The sequence below is a fragment of the Xylocopa sonorina genome, chromosome 9, assembly GCF_050948175.1.
Source record: "Xylocopa sonorina isolate GNS202 chromosome 9, iyXylSono1_principal, whole genome shotgun sequence".
Taxonomy (NCBI): Eukaryota; Metazoa; Arthropoda; class Insecta; order Hymenoptera; family Apidae; genus Xylocopa; species Xylocopa sonorina.
In genome coordinates this window covers 5025057-5044140 of record NC_135201.1, presented here as the reverse complement: position 1 = coordinate 5044140, position 19084 = coordinate 5025057, and the positions used below count along the sequence as shown (strand labels likewise).

General features: G+C 34.3%; 4 protein-coding genes across 7 annotated transcripts; 1 reads left to right on the top strand and 3 right to left on the bottom strand.

The window, feature by feature from the left end:
• Window positions 1-2466: 2466 nt before the first annotated feature.
• On the bottom strand, window positions 2467-6361 carry Muskelin (muskelin 1). The gene is made up of 12 exons (XM_076900476.1): window positions 6061-6361; window positions 5771-5840; window positions 5444-5586; window positions 5153-5357; window positions 4852-5044; window positions 4536-4771; window positions 4196-4476; window positions 3958-4132; window positions 3680-3880; window positions 3410-3601; window positions 3088-3330; window positions 2467-3000 (listed from the first exon to the last, which is right to left on the bottom strand). Exons 1-12 carry the CDS (start codon window positions 6147-6149, stop codon window positions 2758-2760), a joined length of 2271 nt encoding a protein of 756 aa, XP_076756591.1. The 5' UTR covers window positions 6150-6361; the 3' UTR covers window positions 2467-2757.
• Window positions 6362-7564: 1203 nt separating this feature from the next.
• LOC143426724 (ubiquitin-protein ligase E3C) lies at window positions 7565-12034 on the bottom strand. Of its 2 annotated transcripts, none has more exons than XM_076900333.1 (5): window positions 11566-12032; window positions 11023-11480; window positions 10406-10941; window positions 8284-10325; window positions 7565-8179 (listed from the first exon to the last, which is right to left on the bottom strand). In XM_076900333.1, the coding sequence occupies exons 2-5, from the start codon at window positions 11463-11465 to the stop codon at window positions 8012-8014; spliced, it is 3189 nt and encodes a 1062-aa protein (XP_076756448.1). In that variant the 5' UTR covers window positions 11466-11480; window positions 11566-12032; the 3' UTR covers window positions 7565-8011. The 2 variants fall into 2 exon arrangements, with proteins under 2 accessions (XP_076756448.1, XP_076756449.1); XM_076900334.1 differs by lacking the exon at window positions 7565-8179 and having other exon boundaries at window positions 8303-8460; window positions 8541-10325; window positions 11566-12034.
• Window positions 12035-12097: 63 nt separating this feature from the next.
• LOC143426645 (uncharacterized) lies at window positions 12098-18500 on the top strand. 2 transcript variants are annotated; one of them, XM_076900233.1, is made up of 5 exons: window positions 12098-12526; window positions 13046-13225; window positions 13308-13501; window positions 15405-15614; window positions 15702-18500. In XM_076900233.1, exons 1-5 carry the CDS (start codon window positions 12450-12452, stop codon window positions 18380-18382), a joined length of 3342 nt encoding a protein of 1113 aa, XP_076756348.1. In that variant the 5' UTR covers window positions 12098-12449; the 3' UTR covers window positions 18383-18500. The 2 variants fall into 2 exon arrangements, with proteins under 2 accessions (XP_076756348.1, XP_076756347.1); XM_076900232.1 differs by having other exon boundaries at window positions 12099-12526; window positions 13042-13225.
• LOC143426646 (carbohydrate sulfotransferase 9) lies at window positions 13454-15262 on the bottom strand. Of its 2 annotated transcripts, none has more exons than XM_076900235.1 (4): window positions 14895-15262; window positions 14498-14817; window positions 14240-14426; window positions 13454-14161 (listed from the first exon to the last, which is right to left on the bottom strand). In XM_076900235.1, exons 1-4 carry the CDS (start codon window positions 14910-14912, stop codon window positions 13649-13651), a joined length of 1038 nt encoding a protein of 345 aa, XP_076756350.1. In that variant the 5' UTR covers window positions 14913-15262; the 3' UTR covers window positions 13454-13648. The 2 variants fall into 2 exon arrangements, with proteins under 2 accessions (XP_076756350.1, XP_076756351.1); XM_076900236.1 differs by having other exon boundaries at window positions 14498-14636; window positions 14895-15242.
• Window positions 18501-19084: the final 584 nt, after the last annotated feature.

Here is a 19084-nt window from a genome sequence, read left to right as displayed (position 1 = left end):
TGCAAAAAGTTCACCTTTTTTATTTCATATGTACACACATATATTCGTTTTCGCGTTACAATTAGCACAGTTTAACAAATGATAATGATGTCAAATAAATGCATATGACTATTGGCAATGAAACAAGTATATTTAAATACATATATGAAAAAGAAAAAGATAGAACACATGGTCGATAAAACAATTAATAATGATTCTATGCACAACGCCTTTTAAAAATTAAAAACGACGATCAAACTTAGCTATCGCTAGATATTATTATACAATAACTGTATATTACGTATAGAGTAGAAACAAGAAAATAGTTAAATAAAATCGAGATTAGAAAAATACATGTACATCTACGCGATAAGCCGTTAATTGAAGATATTTATCGGTAGTTTATGAATTTGTACTAAAAAGATTCGAGAATGAAGGATTTTATACGTTTCCTCGCCTATCTTTATTCGTAATATATGCTGTCACGGTTTGATCGTCCAGTCTCAAGGCATTTATTTTCTGCGCGCGTAAACGGAACATCGAACCTTCGGTAGAAACGAATGAGTTATGTAAACAAGATGGAAGTATAGAGCGTTACAACTTACATATGACAATTAGAATTCTTAATCGTTATAAATCACATGTTTGTCTTTTCACCGGCGGATATCAATGGTGATCCTTCTTTTTTCGTAAACCGTACGTTAGTTGACTAGAACTTGGAATATCACGTGATTAGACTTCTACCCAATGTTCTTGTCGAATGTTTCAATAAAATGATCGGATAAAATCCTGAGGCAAATCTGATATTTAGTATCTTGATATATGTATATATATATATATATAACATGTGGAAGTAATGTTTTCCCTTGGCTATACACGTGTACGCAATTTTAACTTTCTCTGTCGTATATGAAACAGACTTCCAACGTGTCTGAGAAACATCGAAGATGTTTTTTCCTGTACACTATAATCACGCTTAAATAAACCAATAAACTATAATAGTATTCCCTGTCGATTGATATTGATGCGCTCTGTTTTTACTGAAAATCGCCTAGAAAGATTATAACAGTTGGAACCTTTCTGAGAGGATCGTACATGTTTTTCAAAAGTTTCGCATCGTTCCTTCTTGTTTGGCTATTCTAAAATTTCTCACGCTGTTTTCTTTTTTACAACTCCTCGCAATCTCTTACTTTATAACCGAATTGTACAATCGTTTCGCTCTTCAATGCATAAATATTATATATGTACAAAGACACGCTTCATCTGAATTACATTCTCTCGCTGCTCGTATCTTCTAATAGTTACAAATGACTGGTTGCACAACAAGTATAACCGACCAAGCGATGTTATATACAATATGTATCGTGATGCATAACAATATGTATGTGTGTCATCGAATAACACTTATAGTACATGGGGATTAACAATAATGACGGTGTTAATTATTACTCGCTATAGACGTAGAATGTATATATGTATATATATACAAGGTGATAAAAACAAAAATACGCGGCATACACGACGTGCTTTTTTATACAAAATTTTTATCACAAGCGAACATGTTGGCGCGTTGTATTTTCTTTCATGGCAATGATTATTTAAACAGCGATATAGGAGTAACGTAGCTTGTGATAAAATACATCGCGAACACGCATAATATGTTTAGCAAGTTCGTCTAAGGAAGATAAAAAATATGTTCGCGTTATTGCCATGTATTTTCCTTTTATGACCACAAAGAAATATTTTCTTTCTATCAAGCTTCGTAACATTTATCACGAGACATATATAGTAAATTTATATTATGAATACAAATGGAAATGCTAATATTCTAACTATTTTTTTTATCGATGTACAGATGATACTCGAGTAAGAATAAACTGTATAAAATATTTTAAATAGCGAACAGAGTTAAGCCATAAAAATATAAGAGTATATATTTTTTCAAACCATCGCACTTCTGTTGCAATTTCTCGTTACTATTGCAGCAGTTAGCGAGTTATTGTTTCGCGAAACTTTACAAAGCGTCTCTTTCTTATAGATACATTGGATAATGACAGACTTTAAAAAAAAGAGAAAACATGCTTAAATCAGTTTAAGAATAGGAATAGCAATTTATGCCTTTTAAACGATAAAGTATGGTATTTACAGGCAGGTATTAATGCATATCGATACGGTAACTCAGGTTCGTTGGTAATAAAAACCAGTTCGAACAACTTAATGATATTAGGATGAGCAATCATAATACTTATTAATTGCATTTTATAAAGATGGATTTGCAAATAAATTTAACAGATCTACACATACAGTGAAATTAACTAGAACAATCCAATGCAGACAAAAACTGAATACAAAAAAGAAAAGAGAGAAAAGAAATAGACTCGGGATATATCTTTATGTCTTAATAATTGTCAATTTAAATGTATCACAATGTGTGAAGTAAGTGTATATATATATGTATATAAAAAGAATGAAATTTTATACATATATATATATATATTTTTTCCTTTTATGCTACCCTTCGTGTAAATAAAATTAAGTTGAATATATGTATATAAATATATATGTATATATATGAGCGCAACGCGCATGTCTGTGTGTGAAAATTTTTCTTTTCCTTTTAAAATGATACAAAGAGAATTACACTATAAAAATAACGTTTTCCTTTTAAAGATGAAATCGTTTCGATATCATAGCGAATATCTTTTCAAGAAAACGAAAGGAACCTCTTTGCTTTACAGTTTGAGATACTCTTTAGTTAGACTTCAAATTATTGTTGGATCATAATGGCAAAAGATCGATCAGATTAGCACGAGGTTGTGTCGAAGATTCGGGAAAGAATTCTGTCAATTTATCGTATAGTTCTGTTCTTAGTGTATGCATATCACGCGTAGTTGAACAATACAACGACGATGTGTCCATGTTAACTAAATTTCCTAATATGGTGTCTGAATTATTTGGATTTGTAGCTTCTCCTAGCAAGGAACTTTGTTCTCTGAATAGGAGTGATGTTAACAATTGAAACTGTAACGAAGAAATGTATACATTTGAAAAATCAAAATTGATAAGTAATTAGTATCCGTTCGTTGGAAATTAAAAAAATGTTACTACCTCTTTCGTTTGTTCCAAGTCGTTATGATCGATGATTTCCGATACTTTGGTCTGTAAATATTCAAGTGCTTCAACACTATTGTTTAAAGCAAGTTCTTTAAATTTATGTTTCCTAATAAGTAATTTGCATTTTTTTAAAATTTGCTCGTGAGATGGTTTGCATAGTTTTAGTTGCCAAAAATCATCGAGTCGTAAATTTGGAAGACAAGATCTTCCAGGGTTTCCTCCAAATAAAAAGTGAACCTAATAATATATTACATAATACAGTTACTATAGGCTATAAATTAATCGAAAAACTTGTTATGAACAGAGCGTAACAAACCTTCTGCACATGGTCATAAACTAACTGATGAGCGTATCGTGGACATGGTTCGTAATTTTGCATTTTACTCCAATATTGTTCTCCAACATTGTCATTTCGGTAAATGCAGGACCACTTATTATTTTTAATACTATATACCCAGAACGAATTTTGAACACTATCAAATCTTTTACCTTTCTCCTTACTCAAACCCTAAATAAACCAACAACAAACAATTCAATTTGCTTTTCTTATCTATGCGTTGAAGAACAAAAATTCTACAATACGAACCGATAAAACATATATTTCTCCCAGTTCCGGATCGATCGTAGCTCTTTGTGTAAAACCAGCTGCCGGAACGTGATTTGAATCTTTTACACCAAAATCATTAAAGATGTGTTCGATGTGATTAGTGTCGACTTCGTATGTAAAAAAATCGCTAAGATCTTCTTTACCTCTTTGACCTGCGAAAATATATAACTTCCGCAATCCCTATAAAAGAAATTAAATTTTTTAACTGCACTATAATCCAGTGAAAGTACTACATGATATTATTTTGGCGTACATACTGGATGGAATAGCATAGAGTGACCGGCTCTAGATTTAATAGTTGGTGCATTAGTAGGACATGGTCTTGCAATATCGCAAGCAAGTCTGTTCCAAGTACCAGTTGGTACGTGGTAAGAATACAGTCCCGAAAAAATTTGTTCAGTTGAACTTGATCCCATACCGTGTTCTTCGGAACTGCAGATTAGATACACTCGTTAATTGATTATCTGACACCGTTATACCGTACTTTTCACTTACTTTGTTGAAGAAACAAGAACACGTCCGCCAAAAATGTAAATAGTCCGTTTTTCTACGTCCATAGACATTTGATGATCAAAGATCAGCTGTGGTCCTCCTACAGCACCTGTATCTTCTGATATCTGCGTCCATTTATTCGATTCAATATCGTATACAAAAAAATCGCACTTTAAATTTTCTGGCGTTCTATATTCCGCGTCCAAGTATTTACCAAGAGTAAACAGCTGCCTGCGATCTGGATCAAGGCACATTTTGTGGCAAGATCTTGCACTTGGACCACCCTATAATTTCGTATTTAAGTTCTCAATCGAACAATACGTGTGTCTCTTAGACAACTTACCATAGCTTCTGTATCTTTACATATTAGAGTCCATTTATTAGAAGCTATATTATACACCCATAAATCTGAAAGATCTTGCTTTCCGTCCCACCCTCCGAAAAGATAAAGAAGTTCAGCAGTTGGATCAAGTACCATTTGATGACCTCCACGCATTCCTGGTTTAGAATCACTAAATGATAATTTAGTCCAAACTGCTCTGTACGTCTGAGCATTGATATAGTCATTTAAGAAGCCCACTGTAATGTAAATTATATTAGTTACCAAAATGAAATTTAAATAGTGTAAGATACACGATTGAAAAAAGGTAATCACTTACTCATCACAGCATTGCTTATAAAGCATTCAGCTTGCACATGATCCCCCTTTCTAACTAATAAATCATATAATCCAGTTAGTCTAGGATCTTCAAGGGGAACACCTGTAACCCTCTGCAGAGTTTCTACTATTTCTACCTGTTCAAGTTTTCTGAAGTGTTTCATACACAGCCTTATTACTTCTTTCTGCCGATACTGAAACAACATATTAATTATTATCACAAAATATCATTTGCAAGAACTGTATGTATATATCTTCATAAAGAACATATTTTTGTTCATTCGAGTGCATTATATATTTACCGCATTAAGCCATTCGATACTAGGTTTTACAATTTTAATATCGTCCGTGCCAGTTAGTCGTACATGCCAAATAGAGAAATTAAAACTAGGACCCCAGGATTGTAGTGGAACAACCTTTATATACCTAACTGGAAAGTAATTTTCTTCATTTCCTAGTACATGTTTTAAATCAAAAGTTTCTGGTATCGAGTCATTTTTCAATCCACTAAAAAATTACAATTATTTATTGATATATAGACATGGATGCAATTATCTCTTCGTATCACATATTAAATCACATTTAATACTTACTTCTCTAGAAGTTCCATCATATTCTCAGGCTCTAAGCCACCGTACACCTTAAATTTCTTTATATTACACACATGAGTTTTCTCATATTTACCAAATGTAATTGTTTTCACAATCGAGGGAAATCGTAATTTTAATATAAGAAACTGAAAAATTAGAATAGCTATTATGCAAATTAATTGTAGCAAATCAATCACATCAATTTAAAATATTAGATTTCTTTAATGAGTGAAACGAGGATTCATAGATTGAATTTTTCTAAAAATCCCGTAATAATTTTCTTTATTTTGTAATCATTTATCGCACTACTTTTGAATAATGTTTATATACCTGTGGGTATGTGTCAATATCGGAAGACCAGCGCGACGTCTGATCCGATGGTTTATCTACAAGGATATTTCTAAAAAGAGAAGTAGAAAATGTTAATTCAATGCCTGACAAACAGTCCGGCGTAATTAGCGGAGTTATTTAATTTATAATTTCGCGTATAGTGTGTCTTAACGTTTAACATAACCGTTAGTTTAGGTTAGGAAATCATTAGCGTATAACAATTACATTCTATCCTATAATTACGAAGCGTAATCGGAAGAATATCGTTCGAGTATTAGTGAAGCGCTTACTCTGGCACGTAAGACGATGAAAAGCTGGAGCATTTGTAAATTTTAAACTCCAAAACTTTCTGAAAATTGCTATTCTCGTTGGACGCCATGTTACACAAATGACATAAGCTTTAACACTAAATGTGTGTGCCATTTTTATAGATACAGATCTGGGCACGAGCGCCGTATGAAAACATGACCCGGTGAACGATTTAGTGTACGATAATATATTTGAAATTCATGACCTGTCTCTAAACAGATTTGAATCGAATTTTTTCGATACTTTTAAATAGCATTCCATTTCTGTGTACAACCATCGTTAAAACGTAAAACGCTATACGTGATATTCATATTACGTACTCAATAAGCATAATAAATATACGTGTGTATGTATATAAAGGTATATATAACTCTATAGGTCTTCATTTTATTTACACCAATTTAACGAATTCATAAATACATATGTTCTATTCTTTAATGTACATACAATATTGATGGTGTTGTATATTTATGACGAATGATGTATACTTATGACAAATACAAAAAATATACACAATTTACAATCGTAGGCCACGAGCAGAAAAGTTACAAATAAAGTAGTGGACTTATCGAAAAGCTATCTTCTCATAGATTAGAATGGGGCTGTTTGTAATTACTTTAATGCGATGTACACGTAACAAACTAATATAAAAGGACGGTCGGTTCTCTACGAGTTTGAAAAAAATAAAATATCTCGTTAGATACAAACGTACGTTTTCACGGATTTAAACTACATTTTTCAAATCTCTCTATTATTATTACGTACCAATAATAGAAAGATTAATTAAACAGATTCGTTGAGTCTTAATGACTTTGGAAAATTAGTTTGTACAAGCGTAGCCGGCCGTTTCGCGGCGGTCCAAAATTAAAGAATAATTCAAACTTAATTAAATATTGAATTCTAAATTTGAATTGATACACCAATGCATTCGCTGACATCGAGTTTTGATTAACTTGCCGAAAAGCTACTGAAAAGGGTTGATCGAATATCAATGACCTCGAAAAATGGTAAAATACATTAATGTAAAACATCAAGTCAAGTACAATGATTATTTAGTTTATGGGGCACCACACTGATGATCATGATTTTAACATATATTGTCAAGAACATGATTCTGAGTAACTTTTCCTTGCAATCTCATTTTCGGTGAATTCATTAAGATTCGGAAATCTTTTAATTTCTACCACAGGACGGCCGGTTACGGTACTGCAAACTAATTCTCTGGAATTATTGAAATTTAACGAATTTATTCCATTATTCTTTTTCTTTTCTCGTGTTACTTATAAATCATAACAAATTAATTAAAAAATATTCTGTTTAAATTCGTAAAAATGTAGGTTTTTGACAAGTAACAAGATATTTTATTTCTCTCAAGGTCATAAGCGGCCGACCGTATTACAACAAAGTGATTAGAAAAAGTCCGGTTCAAATCCATAAAAAAGTAGCTTCTCAACAAGTTCACCAATAAAATGTTTTGTATGTATGTGTGTGTGTGTACCTATATAAGTTGGTATTGAATATAGTAAAGTAACGTATTCTTACAAACAGTATTTTGTTCACACTACCGATAGCTGTCCCATTAATAGACACTACCCTTAATTAATTGGCCCCTCCTGACAACGTTATACCTTTATTATTTGATCCGACAAAGATTTCTCCAGTCATTACGCTTCGTTGCGAGCAAAAGAGCGATTCAAACGAAACCCACTTTGTCATCCATTTGCTATTATAGATAAACACAGTACATTTAAAGCAACTTAATTAACATTGAATCGAATCGCTTATCCATTAACGAGTTATGACAAATTCGCATCCGCATTTTTGTTCTCGAGTACGCGTTTAATGTTAATTACGTTTACATTTTATGTACAGTCATGTATCACTGATTTAACGTGAAAAGATTCACAATAGATCAAGAAAAAAATAACGAGTTTAACTCAATTCAAAACCTGCACCAGCTTGTATCGCATATAAAAGTTTCTCGCGTAAAGTTTTCTCATCTGGAAACTCTGGGAGTTTCAATAGATTCATACAGGTACTGGAGGTTGGCAAATGATCAACATCGCCGGCATGTTGAATGCAAAATGGAGGATCAAGTTCCTAAAAAAATAAACGAACATATACGTATAAATATACATATATATAATTATCTGTACGTAGATAAACGTGAAAGTCATCGATAGGGACAATATACCAGTTTATACCTTAAATCCTAGTAAAGGCGGTCGACTGCAGCTTGTGACAAACTTGAGTAATTGCCCTTTTTGTTGATCGTTGAATTCATTAACCACTTTCCAAAACGCTGTGATTGTCGGATGATCAGGAGCGTATCCTCCTGTGTAGTTGGTATGTAATTTTAAGTCATTCACATCCACCGGAATCTGTGCACCCGATATCAAAACTTGCAGCTCCTTGTTATTGAACATTTGGAGCCAATCCAATGGAATTACATTACCGATACCTTGCTTGAATGCGTAACACTGCGCTCGAATCTGCTTATTCAACTTATAATCGGCCATCAAATGAATGTATTCGATACGATTGTAATTCGTTACAGGGATATTGGCACCGCCTGGTTTTAATTCATCGATTCTTCTTTCACCTAGCTCGTCCGACAGTATAGTGAAATCCAGACCGAGATCCGCAACGTCGTCTTTGTAGCTTTTTAGGTACAACAGGTTTCTATACATAATCGGATCTAAGGAGGCTAAATGATGAACATCGACATCTGACTGACGACCAACGATTTTCGATAGGAAAAATTCTGCGAACGGAAGTTCGACTAACAAATTCTCATATAATGCTTTTCCAAGAATTCTACCAATAAAATAATAATGCTTCGTAAAGTCGTCAACCAGCAACTGTACTGTAGGATTTGGATATAACATGTTATCCTTGGTGAGCCTGAAAAAGCCTCTGTTAGGGTCGAAGCTCGTTTTTAACAATTCCGATAAAAATTCTCTGAACAGACCACCACCATCTACGCCAGCCTCTTGTAAACCAGCTGTATTAAAAAGCTGCACACGCATTTTTAATCGCAATTCTGGCTCGTTTTCCGGTGTTAATTTTTCAAATGAGTCCTCATACAGATAGTTTCTCCTTACCGATATTCGTATAGATGGTCCTTGCATGAAATGCGTCAGTTCACCTTGCTGTTCTGTTTTGTCTCGATAGATCAACGATTGAAACACCACTACTCGATCGTTAAATGGTACAACGAACGGTATTTCACGAAGAAGCGTCAACGTTCGTACTTCTTTCGAGGAAAGCGGTGGTCCTTCTTCTAATTCTTCGCGAGTGAACACACGTAATCCTTGAAAGGGAACGTATCCCCTCAATCTATGTCTGCGAAATGTGAAATCTTGAGGTTTATCGATTGGTATTACAATGTTTGAAGCAATCCAGTGTCCATCTGGACAAAATTGTCGTCTTAAATCTCGCATATGGAGCTGATGTAACAACCCGACTGTTACTTTGAATAAATGGGTCCACATTTGCGTGTCTTGTTCATTTTGTATGGGGCACGATGGTCCAAGAACTGCACTCTTATAGTCGTCCCGTATAGTCGGTCTGCTATCGGGAAACGCGAGTTCAACCAAACCTAGGCAAACATCCTTCAAATGACTTGACAATAATATCAATTCTGAGGTTGTAAACGGCATTGCTTGTTGTCCATTGGTATCTAATGGTTGTTCTTGAATGAAAAATTCCGTATCGTGTAACGTTGCGATAAGTAGACTGAATAGTGAGCAAAATACAGCTAATAATGGAACTATTTTCTTCGTATCTTCGGCAGAGAGGCCAATCCCACGTGGTATGATTTGTAAGAGAGGCGTAGCTCCGCCAAATAATGATGTTTGGCAAACTGACAATAGAGCAGCCCACAAATTCTGTAAGAATGCCGGCTTAAAAGCGAGCATATACAATAATTTATATTTATGAATGGCTAATTTGTCGGTAATCAACAAACGATGACAGAGTTGGCACAGTGGTTGTAATACAGCAGGATCTTTGCTTCGATCTACCGCTAAGAGTATTCCTTGAACACGTTGCTCTTCGTTCAGCATTTCTATACATTCATGCAAAATGTCGGCTTGATCTTGATCGATCATGTTTGCATTAGACTCCGAGTCCGAATCATCACCGTCCTCTATATCGACATCGACAGCCAACGGTATTATCGTTGAACTCATAGATGCGAGAACTTGTAAGTAATTAATAAGAACATTTTTAGATTTGCATGTAGCTGCAAAATAAAAATGAAGAGTCGTTAATATGTTTATTTGTCTTAACTATGTAAGATCTTAAATTACTTTATCCACTTACAAAACTGATTCGATTCCAAAGATAAAATGGAATAAAGCAAACTTATAGTTGGTTCTATTTCGATTCTATTAATACATTTAATTAGTTGAATATAGGGAAATTCTTTAAATTCGGACAGCGATGGAATGATAAACATTTTAATCGGATCAGACATTCTTGGAGATAATATACTTCTACAAAGTTCTTGTAGAACAAGTATAGAAAATTTATCTTCCTGCTCTAGAAAAGAAATTAAGTCTAATGGTCGCTTAATCATATCCACTAAATATTTTGAGATTGGAGTTGGTGCAACAGACGTTGGTTCCAACATAGATGGGACTTTATTATCTATTAATTTTCTTAATTGATCAAAGTATTTATGCTTAATCAAATAAGTAAAGATATTTTCTAAATATTTAAAACTATTCGCGCATAAAATTTGTTCAGCATCTTCTCGACTTGTGAATGTTTCTAATGCTCTCAATGGTATAGCCAATGAATAAGCCCCATTCAGTAAGGCTTCTGAATTGTGTCGCATACACATACGAAGAATCCATCTGTAGATATGACATATTTTATTTTACTCATACCATCGAGTAACAGTAATATTACACTGTGCTTCTCTTTCTACAACTTACCTTAATCTCCATAACCATTCGGGACAATTTACACATTTCTGTTTTATTTCTTGTTGATGTTTCAAAAAGTGTTGAAGCATCCAAACCAATCTGCTGGCATCCACAGTGTGATTATAAAAGAATAATAATTTTTGAAGATATATCTTTAACTCTTCTAGAGTTAGGTTTCTGCGACCACTGGCTTGTTGTTCTTCGTCATACTCTTTTCTCTTAATTATTTTCATGCGTTTTCTTACAATGAAGCCACGTACAAGTGCCTGAATTTTCAATGCCGCATTGTGTCGTTTACGCTGCTCCTCCCTTTTCAATCGTTCCAATTGAGCATGTTGTAACAGAACTGATTTCTCATCCCTTCTACTAGCGCCAGCTAAATTTTGTTGTGGTTTGCGTCTATAATCACCCTCAAAGCTGTACATGTTGTTTCGATTCCTTTTTAAAAGCATAACATCCCTATTCCCCTTTTTTTAAAACGAGAAATAACAGCAATCAACGCTATTATACTAAAGAGCGAATCATTACATCTTAGTATCTTTTAGCACTTACCGTATGAAAGGAATAGCTTCAACCAATGACTTGCTAGCTTTACTATTTTGCTAAACACAAATATTTTTCAGACAGGTATCATTTCTTAACAATCGACAAATCTAATCGATATCTTCTCGCTTATCCTTGCATTCTCGAAAACGACTAAAGTTACTTCGAAATTAATGGCATTGCTGTCTTTACGAAGAGTTTTAATTTATTTCTACGTATAGTCAAATATCTTTTCGGCTACAAGGTTAACATTTACAAAAACTACAACTTCTCTTGATTTATATTTTAATACGATATACGTTGATAATTAAACTATAAGCATATTCTTAAAGGTACGTATATTTCAATGGTGTGTCAGCGAAAAACAACTAGTTGTTAACACCAGATTGTACGTATACATCTAGTCATCAAATGCTCGCCATATTTTATTTCACCGTCATGCTGAAAAACGTACTTTGGTACATAATGCGCCTGCGTATGTGTGTACCCAACCTATCCGCACTTAAAATGTACATAATATAGGTATATGGAGAAAGAAAGAGAGGGAAAGTATACTTTTATACATATATTCATTTTCCTAGGACGATTCAAAACAACTTTACATGTGTATCTGACTCTTTTTAGAAGCGGAATAATTGTTTTAGTAATATATTTAAAGAAATCTGATAATTCTGAAACTGTATCATGCGGCGCAACTTAAAACAAAATTGTAAAAAACGAAACGAGTGACGAGTATGTAGCAAATTTCAGAACGCGTTCTTTCATCTGTTATGTAAAATTAAATCGAGAATGGCCGGGAACATGGCAGCGGCAGGGTTAAAACATGACAATGTTTCGTGCTACGAAACTGTGAATAGAAATGTATCGACAATAACATTGCACAGAGAAATAGAATGTTATCAATTCAGATTGTTAGATCTATTCTACTACTTGACTTCTGTCAGTTTTTTTTTCATCGATATAGCAACAGGTGAACAAAGAAGTAAAAGTGTACTATATATTCCTCGCGCAGAGAAACTCTTTTTCTTCTGACAAAAAAATAATAAATATCATTGAAAAACAAGTTCGAATAAGTGTAAAATATGAATTACAAATTGTTCTATGCTTAGTATATTCAACATACAATGCGGAATATATCAATTTTTACAATTTCATACATATCCATTGTACTTATTTACATGTTTTTTCAATACATACAATAACAATTATGACAATATGAAGTTTACAACTTATAATTGTCCATGATTTCTGTTCTTATTATATTCGCTGTAATGCGTAATGTGTATCTTCGTTTAAAAGATGAGTTTATATTTAAAACTCTTTCTTGAAAGTCCATTTCTGCAATCAAAAATTTTCACATATTAATGAGAAAATGAGACTGTTTTCTGAAACAATATAATGAAAACGATAAGTTTTTCACCTATTAATGTATTACATGTAAAAAATGTATAAAAATGATTATATGCTAAAATATTTTTGTTGTAGATAGTATTGTGTTTATGGAATACTTTTTACAAGGCCAGTTTATTTGGGGATGCTTTGCTTTGAGTTTTACAATATTACCTGCAGGCATTATTCAAATGTTTAGTTTGAGATGGTATCAAAGCGATGGTTCTATTAAAAGTATACATTGGTTGTTACATTTTTTATTCATAGGAGTATTACACAGGTATTACTTTAAATTTGCTGTCCTATCAGTTTACAGTTAGTTGTTGTACCATCTTTGATAGGGGAAACAATTTTATTTTTAGGTATTTAATTTTACTTTACTCTACAATATATTCATTAAGGAGCAAGCGATTCGTGAAGGATAAAAATTGGGTGTATAGACAGGAGAGTGATATATGTATGTTGCATTTATTTGAGTCATTTATGGGGGCTGCTCCACAATTAATATTGCAACTATATATCATGGCAGTATTACGACGTACACCACTATGGACAAGTAAGGACAATTAAAACAGTTATCTTGACTAAAAAATTTGAATACTGTTAATTTATTATTGTTGCTCAACTATTATATTAGTAATAATTAAATGCAGCTGTCTGTATTATGTTCGTTTGTATTGTTACTCTTAGACGTCTCGAGATATTATATGGGTAAATAGGAAAAAAGTTTAAAATCATTTTCATAAATTTTGTTTATCTGATCAAGCAGTGACCTAGGAACATTTTGCATATATTGTTTAACCAAAGCAGTAGTCGTGACTCCACGTGGATTTATATTTTTCAAATCATTTTTTTCATACAAGTATTCGTTCAAACCTAATTCTTGTATCAGGAACTTTTGATCTACATCAAAGGTATCGAATTTTAAAATGTAGTTGTACTTAATTAAACATGGTTCACAAGTATCTATAAACGGTGCCCAATGTTCATCGAAATATTTTTCTTCAACTATGAACCGAAGAAACTCTGTAAATGTGGGTTCTAGTTTTGTTTCGTTTGGTTTCCTATATCTGTGATATTTGTGGGCAATATGGCGTCCAAATCTTTTGTAATAGTAGTCTCTTCCTTCTATATGTTCCAATTTATCTCTGTATGCGGACACAAGACGTTCAAACGGATGACGTACAATCAGAAATCTTTTTGTCATATTTAACTTCTACAACAAAGACGTCTTGTATTAGAATGGTTCTAGATTTTGTTTTGTTGTAGTATATTGTTTATACATACTACATACTTGATATGTTTTTTTCACATCTCGATCACGTGGGAATGCCTTTCTGACAATGGTATTTATTTGTAAAATGTTTCTGCGAATCAATTCCATAGCTGATTCTGTTAACACGCCTCCAAGTGTAGCAAAATGTTTCATCCATGTAGAACTTGCAGCTTTATAAATGGGACACCATGATAGTCCATGTGTTCTGTATAACAGAAAATTTTATTAAATCTATATTTTATAATACAATAAGCATTGAAAATAGCTCCTACTTACGTATCAATAATCATATTTGACAATACATTGTCTAAATTTGTGCTTACTCTACTAATGGTTTGACAGTATCGTTCTAGTTTATTTTTCCTAGTATTGAATCGCATTCTTATGTTTCTCATTTCTTCTATTGAAAGCACGCCTATAATAGATTTATTGCTTACTGCCCTATTGTGCTTGTAATTCTCTTTATCGATATAATTTGCAGTCTTTAAATGTTTGTTTATGCGTAAACATGAGTTGCATAGCAAACTTAATAATAGTATGAATGACATAAATATTATAACAAATATCGTAACTAACTTTAACAATGTAAGTTGCCTCTGTGGAGAAACAATATATATGTTTAATATAAACACTTGATTAAATGCTTTTTCGTTTTATGTAGAAAAGTACTTACTTGTAATCCTGAGAACATGATAGTGAAAACATGCAATTACTCCACTTTTAATGAACACAAATGTGTTGTCATTCAGCATTCAAATTGTTGTTACGTAAAAAGGATCCTTAAGAATAATGGTAATTTTGATACAGAGGTAAAGGTTGAAGTATTTGAAGGAAAACTGAAATGGAATATCTACATATCCTCACTTCCTTTGACCCGCCCCCAAAGATAACAGAGACAAGAACATGAATATCATTAACAGTATTCTATCTCTATAATATGGTATGCTTTGCCTATGGAGTCTAACTTACATGTCTACTATCTCAGCTTACAGCTTACAGCACAGTAACTTTAAAAATAATGTCTTCTCCCAGTAGGGTGGGTGTTTGAAGTGCTAAAAATAAAATGCCTTCTACTATCACTGTCACTGACCAAAATCGTTGAATGATTGTAAATGATTTGCGTATCTCTGAAATCGAAAGTCCAATGACATTTAATGCACCTTTAAATAATATAATTAAACAGGTTTATCCGCCATAGTCTCCTTTTGTTCGTTGAGTTGGGCAATAGGTGCATATACAAAAGCTATGCACAAATTAAATCCTGGCCATAATGAAGCAACATGGATAATGCTAACTCTACAGGGTCTTTGGCGGGCTGGAATGTTAATATCCAGGATAGCCGTTTTGGTTTTGACCGTGATCTGTCTAAGGGAATGGTCTTTATTGTTTCTGGGTAAGTTGTGAGAGCGAGCCAATAAGATTGCTCTAGAAGAAGACTTATGCCTTTTATATAGCAAGTATTCCACTCTAAATGTTACAGGACTCCATTGGCTCTTTATGACCATTTGGGTAATCCTCCAAAACACAGATTTTTGTCCTACTGTATGGGAAGAGCGTATTTATAATTGTATCATAGGATTTATTTATTGTTTCGATTTTTTTAACTTACGCGTTGGTAAATCCCGCTATAGAGTACTTATATTTTACTCTACCATCGTAACAGAAAACATAGTCTTTTTAATCGTGTACGTATTATGTTTTAAAGACGTGATAAAAGCCAAGGAAATAACGGTAATGACGTGTTTAATAATAGGGGGGATGATGATCGGCTTGACGAGTATGTTGTTCTATTACGTGAAATTTCATCCGTCAAAAATTGGAGGGACATCTAACAACACCCATAAAAGATCTGAAAACGTAACCAACAACGCTCTCACTCCTAGATCTATTAAACAGTATTACCCTAATTCGTTCGTTTCGTCTCCTTGCTCTATCGACCATTCTCAAAAGAGCACCTCCGAGGAAGTCACAACCGACAAACAGTATTTATTGACAAGCATCGTACAGAATACCGAGTGTACAGAGAGCGGTATTGTCAATCAGAGTTGTCAAATTGAAAACGAACCACCAACAACCACTGCCATCCGCGTTGTTTCCGAGTGCGAGTCGGCGCACAACAATCTTTCGAAAGATGCACAAAGCACGCCGCCGAAAAGCGCACCGTTCCCTGCCGGTGGTACCACCTGCGAGTATCTCGAAATTCAAAGCGACTGTAACGATTCCAATGAGAAAGATATCCATCGTCAAAAACGTAGAGGCATTTGTTTGCCAACGAGCCACGGATTAGACATAGACAAAGGTGTACCGACTAAAGATTCGAATTCTCGTCTTCCGTTGCAGAAGAGGCGAGGTATTTGCTTTTCGAATCAACTTATCCTCGAAATGGAGAACGATGTTCGGGGGAAGGTTACGCCGGATAGAAACTTGATACCCAAGGACGAGGCCACGAATCATCATGATTTACAGGAATGCTCGCTTGCTAACATTTGCGACGATTTAAATAGTATTACGATATTGAGAGATCGGCTAGAAATTCCGACTATTTTTAGCGATTCCTGTGAGAAGATTCCGACAGAAGAGACGGAAAAGCTGACAAAGGAGTTACAGCAGAGAGACGAAACAATGAGCTGCGTTACTTCTATTCATGACTACGAGAATGTTTGTCCTCTTGGTGTAGCTAGGCCACCATGGTGTATTCGTAGCTGGAAAGGATACACCGATATTGAGACCTATATTCACGACGATAGCGTTGTCAGAGATAGAAGAAGGGATACTTTAACAAGCACAACTACCGGTACTACTTACAGCTCGGAGTTTTCCGATACGACATGCGCAAGTTCAATACTGCGAGGAGTTTTGAAACAGGACGATTATCTCGATACGCTTACTTACGATTTGATAGATTCTCGAGACTTAAAAACCGCGTACAACGATAACGCTTCGGCGAAAAAAATTTCAGACGTGGACGAACAAAATTCCACCCTGTACATCGCGAAGCCGGTAGTAATAGATGACAAAGGTGGCATGTTCGCGTTGGACACTATCTTGGAGGAGCACGATGAGGTTTCCGGGGACCAAAAGTTCGAATACACTCAATCCGGTTCCAATTCGGTTAGCACGCTAGTTAATACGATAGATCAAATCAGAAAATACACAGCTGAAAATTCCCCGAGGCACGTGTATCACACCACGGGCAGTCAATGGGAAGACTTCGATCCAAAAATTTTGATAAAGAAGGCGCAGCTTACGAAAGCGTTGTTCAAGAACGATCTCAACGATCCCACCACGTGTAACAGAAATTACATAAATCGCCTGGACGAGTCAGACTCGATCGTGCGAGGGAAATGCGAAATAGACGCGATCAAAGATTTGGTCAAGTATTGCACGATCGAATCGATTAAAAAGACACCGTTGATAGACGCGATACTTTCCGACTCGCCGATTTTAGGGAACAAAACGAAGCTACAGAAACAAGTCTCTATTGCGTATCAGAAAGACGAGCCTGACTCGAAGGAACACGATCTGTACGTTGAGATGAGTCCTTTGGTACCTGCTGAGAATGTTAAGATTGTACATAATAATTTATCCGAGGCCGCATCCACTAACGACATGGACGGCAGTTCCGCGGACATTAAGCGACTAGATGTTACGCCAAATATTCCCACGCAATCGGCAAAGCCACCGAACACAGACGACGCGGAGAGACCTGAGACGACCAACGATAAGCGTAAAAAATCGATTAATTATTCGAAACGAAAATTTTCTCTGCTGAAAGAGAAATTTGAATCGAAGTCGCAATTGGTTTACGTTGTCACTCCGAATAATACTATCAAGATTGGACAATCCACCGTTTCGCCAGAGTTGAACGCATCGAGGAAAAATGTTTCGGTAATATTGAAAAAGTCGTCGGACTGTACGAGACACGACAAGGAGAACTTGGCGCCTATCGCATCGTTTAAGAAGTACGCCTCGAACGAAAGATCTCATTCGAACCGGGAGAATATTGATTTTATTTGCCAGGACGATAAGTCTTTGTGCAATTGCGATTTAAATTTAAAAGAGAGAAGGCATATATTTTTAGAACAAGTTTTATCACCGCCGAAACTGTTAACTTGGAATAAAAGGAAATCTCTTAACGCGAGTACTGTTAAAAAGCTGTAAAAAATATCTATGCAATAGTTTCAGTAATTATGAAGAGATGATTGCAATAGTGACTCGATACAATCAATGTATTTGTTTGTTAAGAGAAACTAGGGGCGAATTAAGCGGTAAGAGGAATAGGCGGACTATCTTAAATATCTTAATTTAAAGAAGTGACCGAAAAGGTGCAGAAAACCGTCCATGAACCGTCCATGAAATAATCGAACAAATTTGAAAACAAAGTGTTAAACTGATAGCCTCTAATTCTCATTTTTTTTTTTTTTTAGAGTTTCCACTTGTCTTGACCCGCCCCTAAGAGAAATCTTTTAGCAAGAGTGATATTTAGTTTTATTTTATAGGTCGTATTATTTTCCGAAATTCGCGCAATTAGTTCCTGTCGATTGGTGTACATATACTTCAGATCTCGAATTTAACACAAAGCACATGAAGTGCGTAGCTGTAGATGACGAAGACAATTGCTTAAAAATAATTAAGAAACAAAATAGTTACATGGTTTTTATCATTTTTATTAAGTACATAAATCAACTGTATCGTTGCCAAGTAATATATATTACATTTTACCATATTGTAAATCTGCAATAATTATACATATGAAAATTATTTTTATATACAGCAATGTTATATATAATAAAAGATTTTTTTACATAGTAATATTTATTTTAAATGGCACCGAAGAACATTGCACGTTGTAGTTATATGTGT

Excerpts from the sequence above, each read along its gene's own strand:
- Muskelin (XM_076900476.1), bottom strand. The coding sequence starts at position 6,149 with ATGGCGTCCAACGAGAATAGCAATTTTCAGAAAGTTTTGGAGTTTAAA. Across the intron at positions 4,477-4,535 it reads GTAAAGATACAGAAGCTATG|GGTGGTCCAAGTGCAAGATC; the intron begins GTAAGTTGTCTA and ends ACGAAATTATAG. Across the intron at positions 3,331-3,409 it reads TTTATGACCATGTGCAGAAG|GTTCACTTTTTATTTGGAGG; the intron begins GTTTGTTACGCT and ends ATATATTATTAG.
- LOC143426645 (XM_076900232.1), top strand. The coding sequence starts at position 12,346 with ATGGCCGGGAACATGGCAGCGGCAGGGTTAAAACATGACAATGTTTCG. Across the intron at positions 12,527-13,041 it reads TTTCATCGATATAGCAACAG|ATAGTATTGTGTTTATGGAA; the intron begins GTGAACAAAGAA and ends TTTTTGTTGTAG. Across the intron at positions 13,502-15,404 it reads ACGTACACCACTATGGACAA|GTTTATCCGCCATAGTCTCC; the intron begins GTAAGGACAATT and ends ATAATTAAACAG.
- LOC143426724 (XM_076900333.1), bottom strand. The coding sequence starts at position 11,465 with ATGCTTTTAAAAAGGAATCGAAACAACATGTACAGCTTTGAGGGTGAT. Across the intron at positions 10,326-10,405 it reads TTTGGAATCGAATCAGTTTT|CTACATGCAAATCTAAAAAT; the intron begins GTAAGTGGATAA and ends TTTATTTTGCAG. Across the intron at positions 8,180-8,283 it reads CGCCTTTACTAGGATTTAAG|GAACTTGATCCTCCATTTTG; the intron begins GTATAAACTGGT and ends TTATTTTTTTAG.
- LOC143426646 (XM_076900235.1), bottom strand. Across the intron at positions 14,427-14,497 it reads TCAAATATGATTATTGATAC|AACACATGGACTATCATGGT; the intron begins GTAAGTAGGAGC and ends TCTGTTATACAG. Across the intron at positions 14,162-14,239 it reads ATGTGAAAAAAACATATCAA|AAGTTAAATATGACAAAAAG; the intron begins GTATGTAGTATG and ends TCTTTGTTGTAG.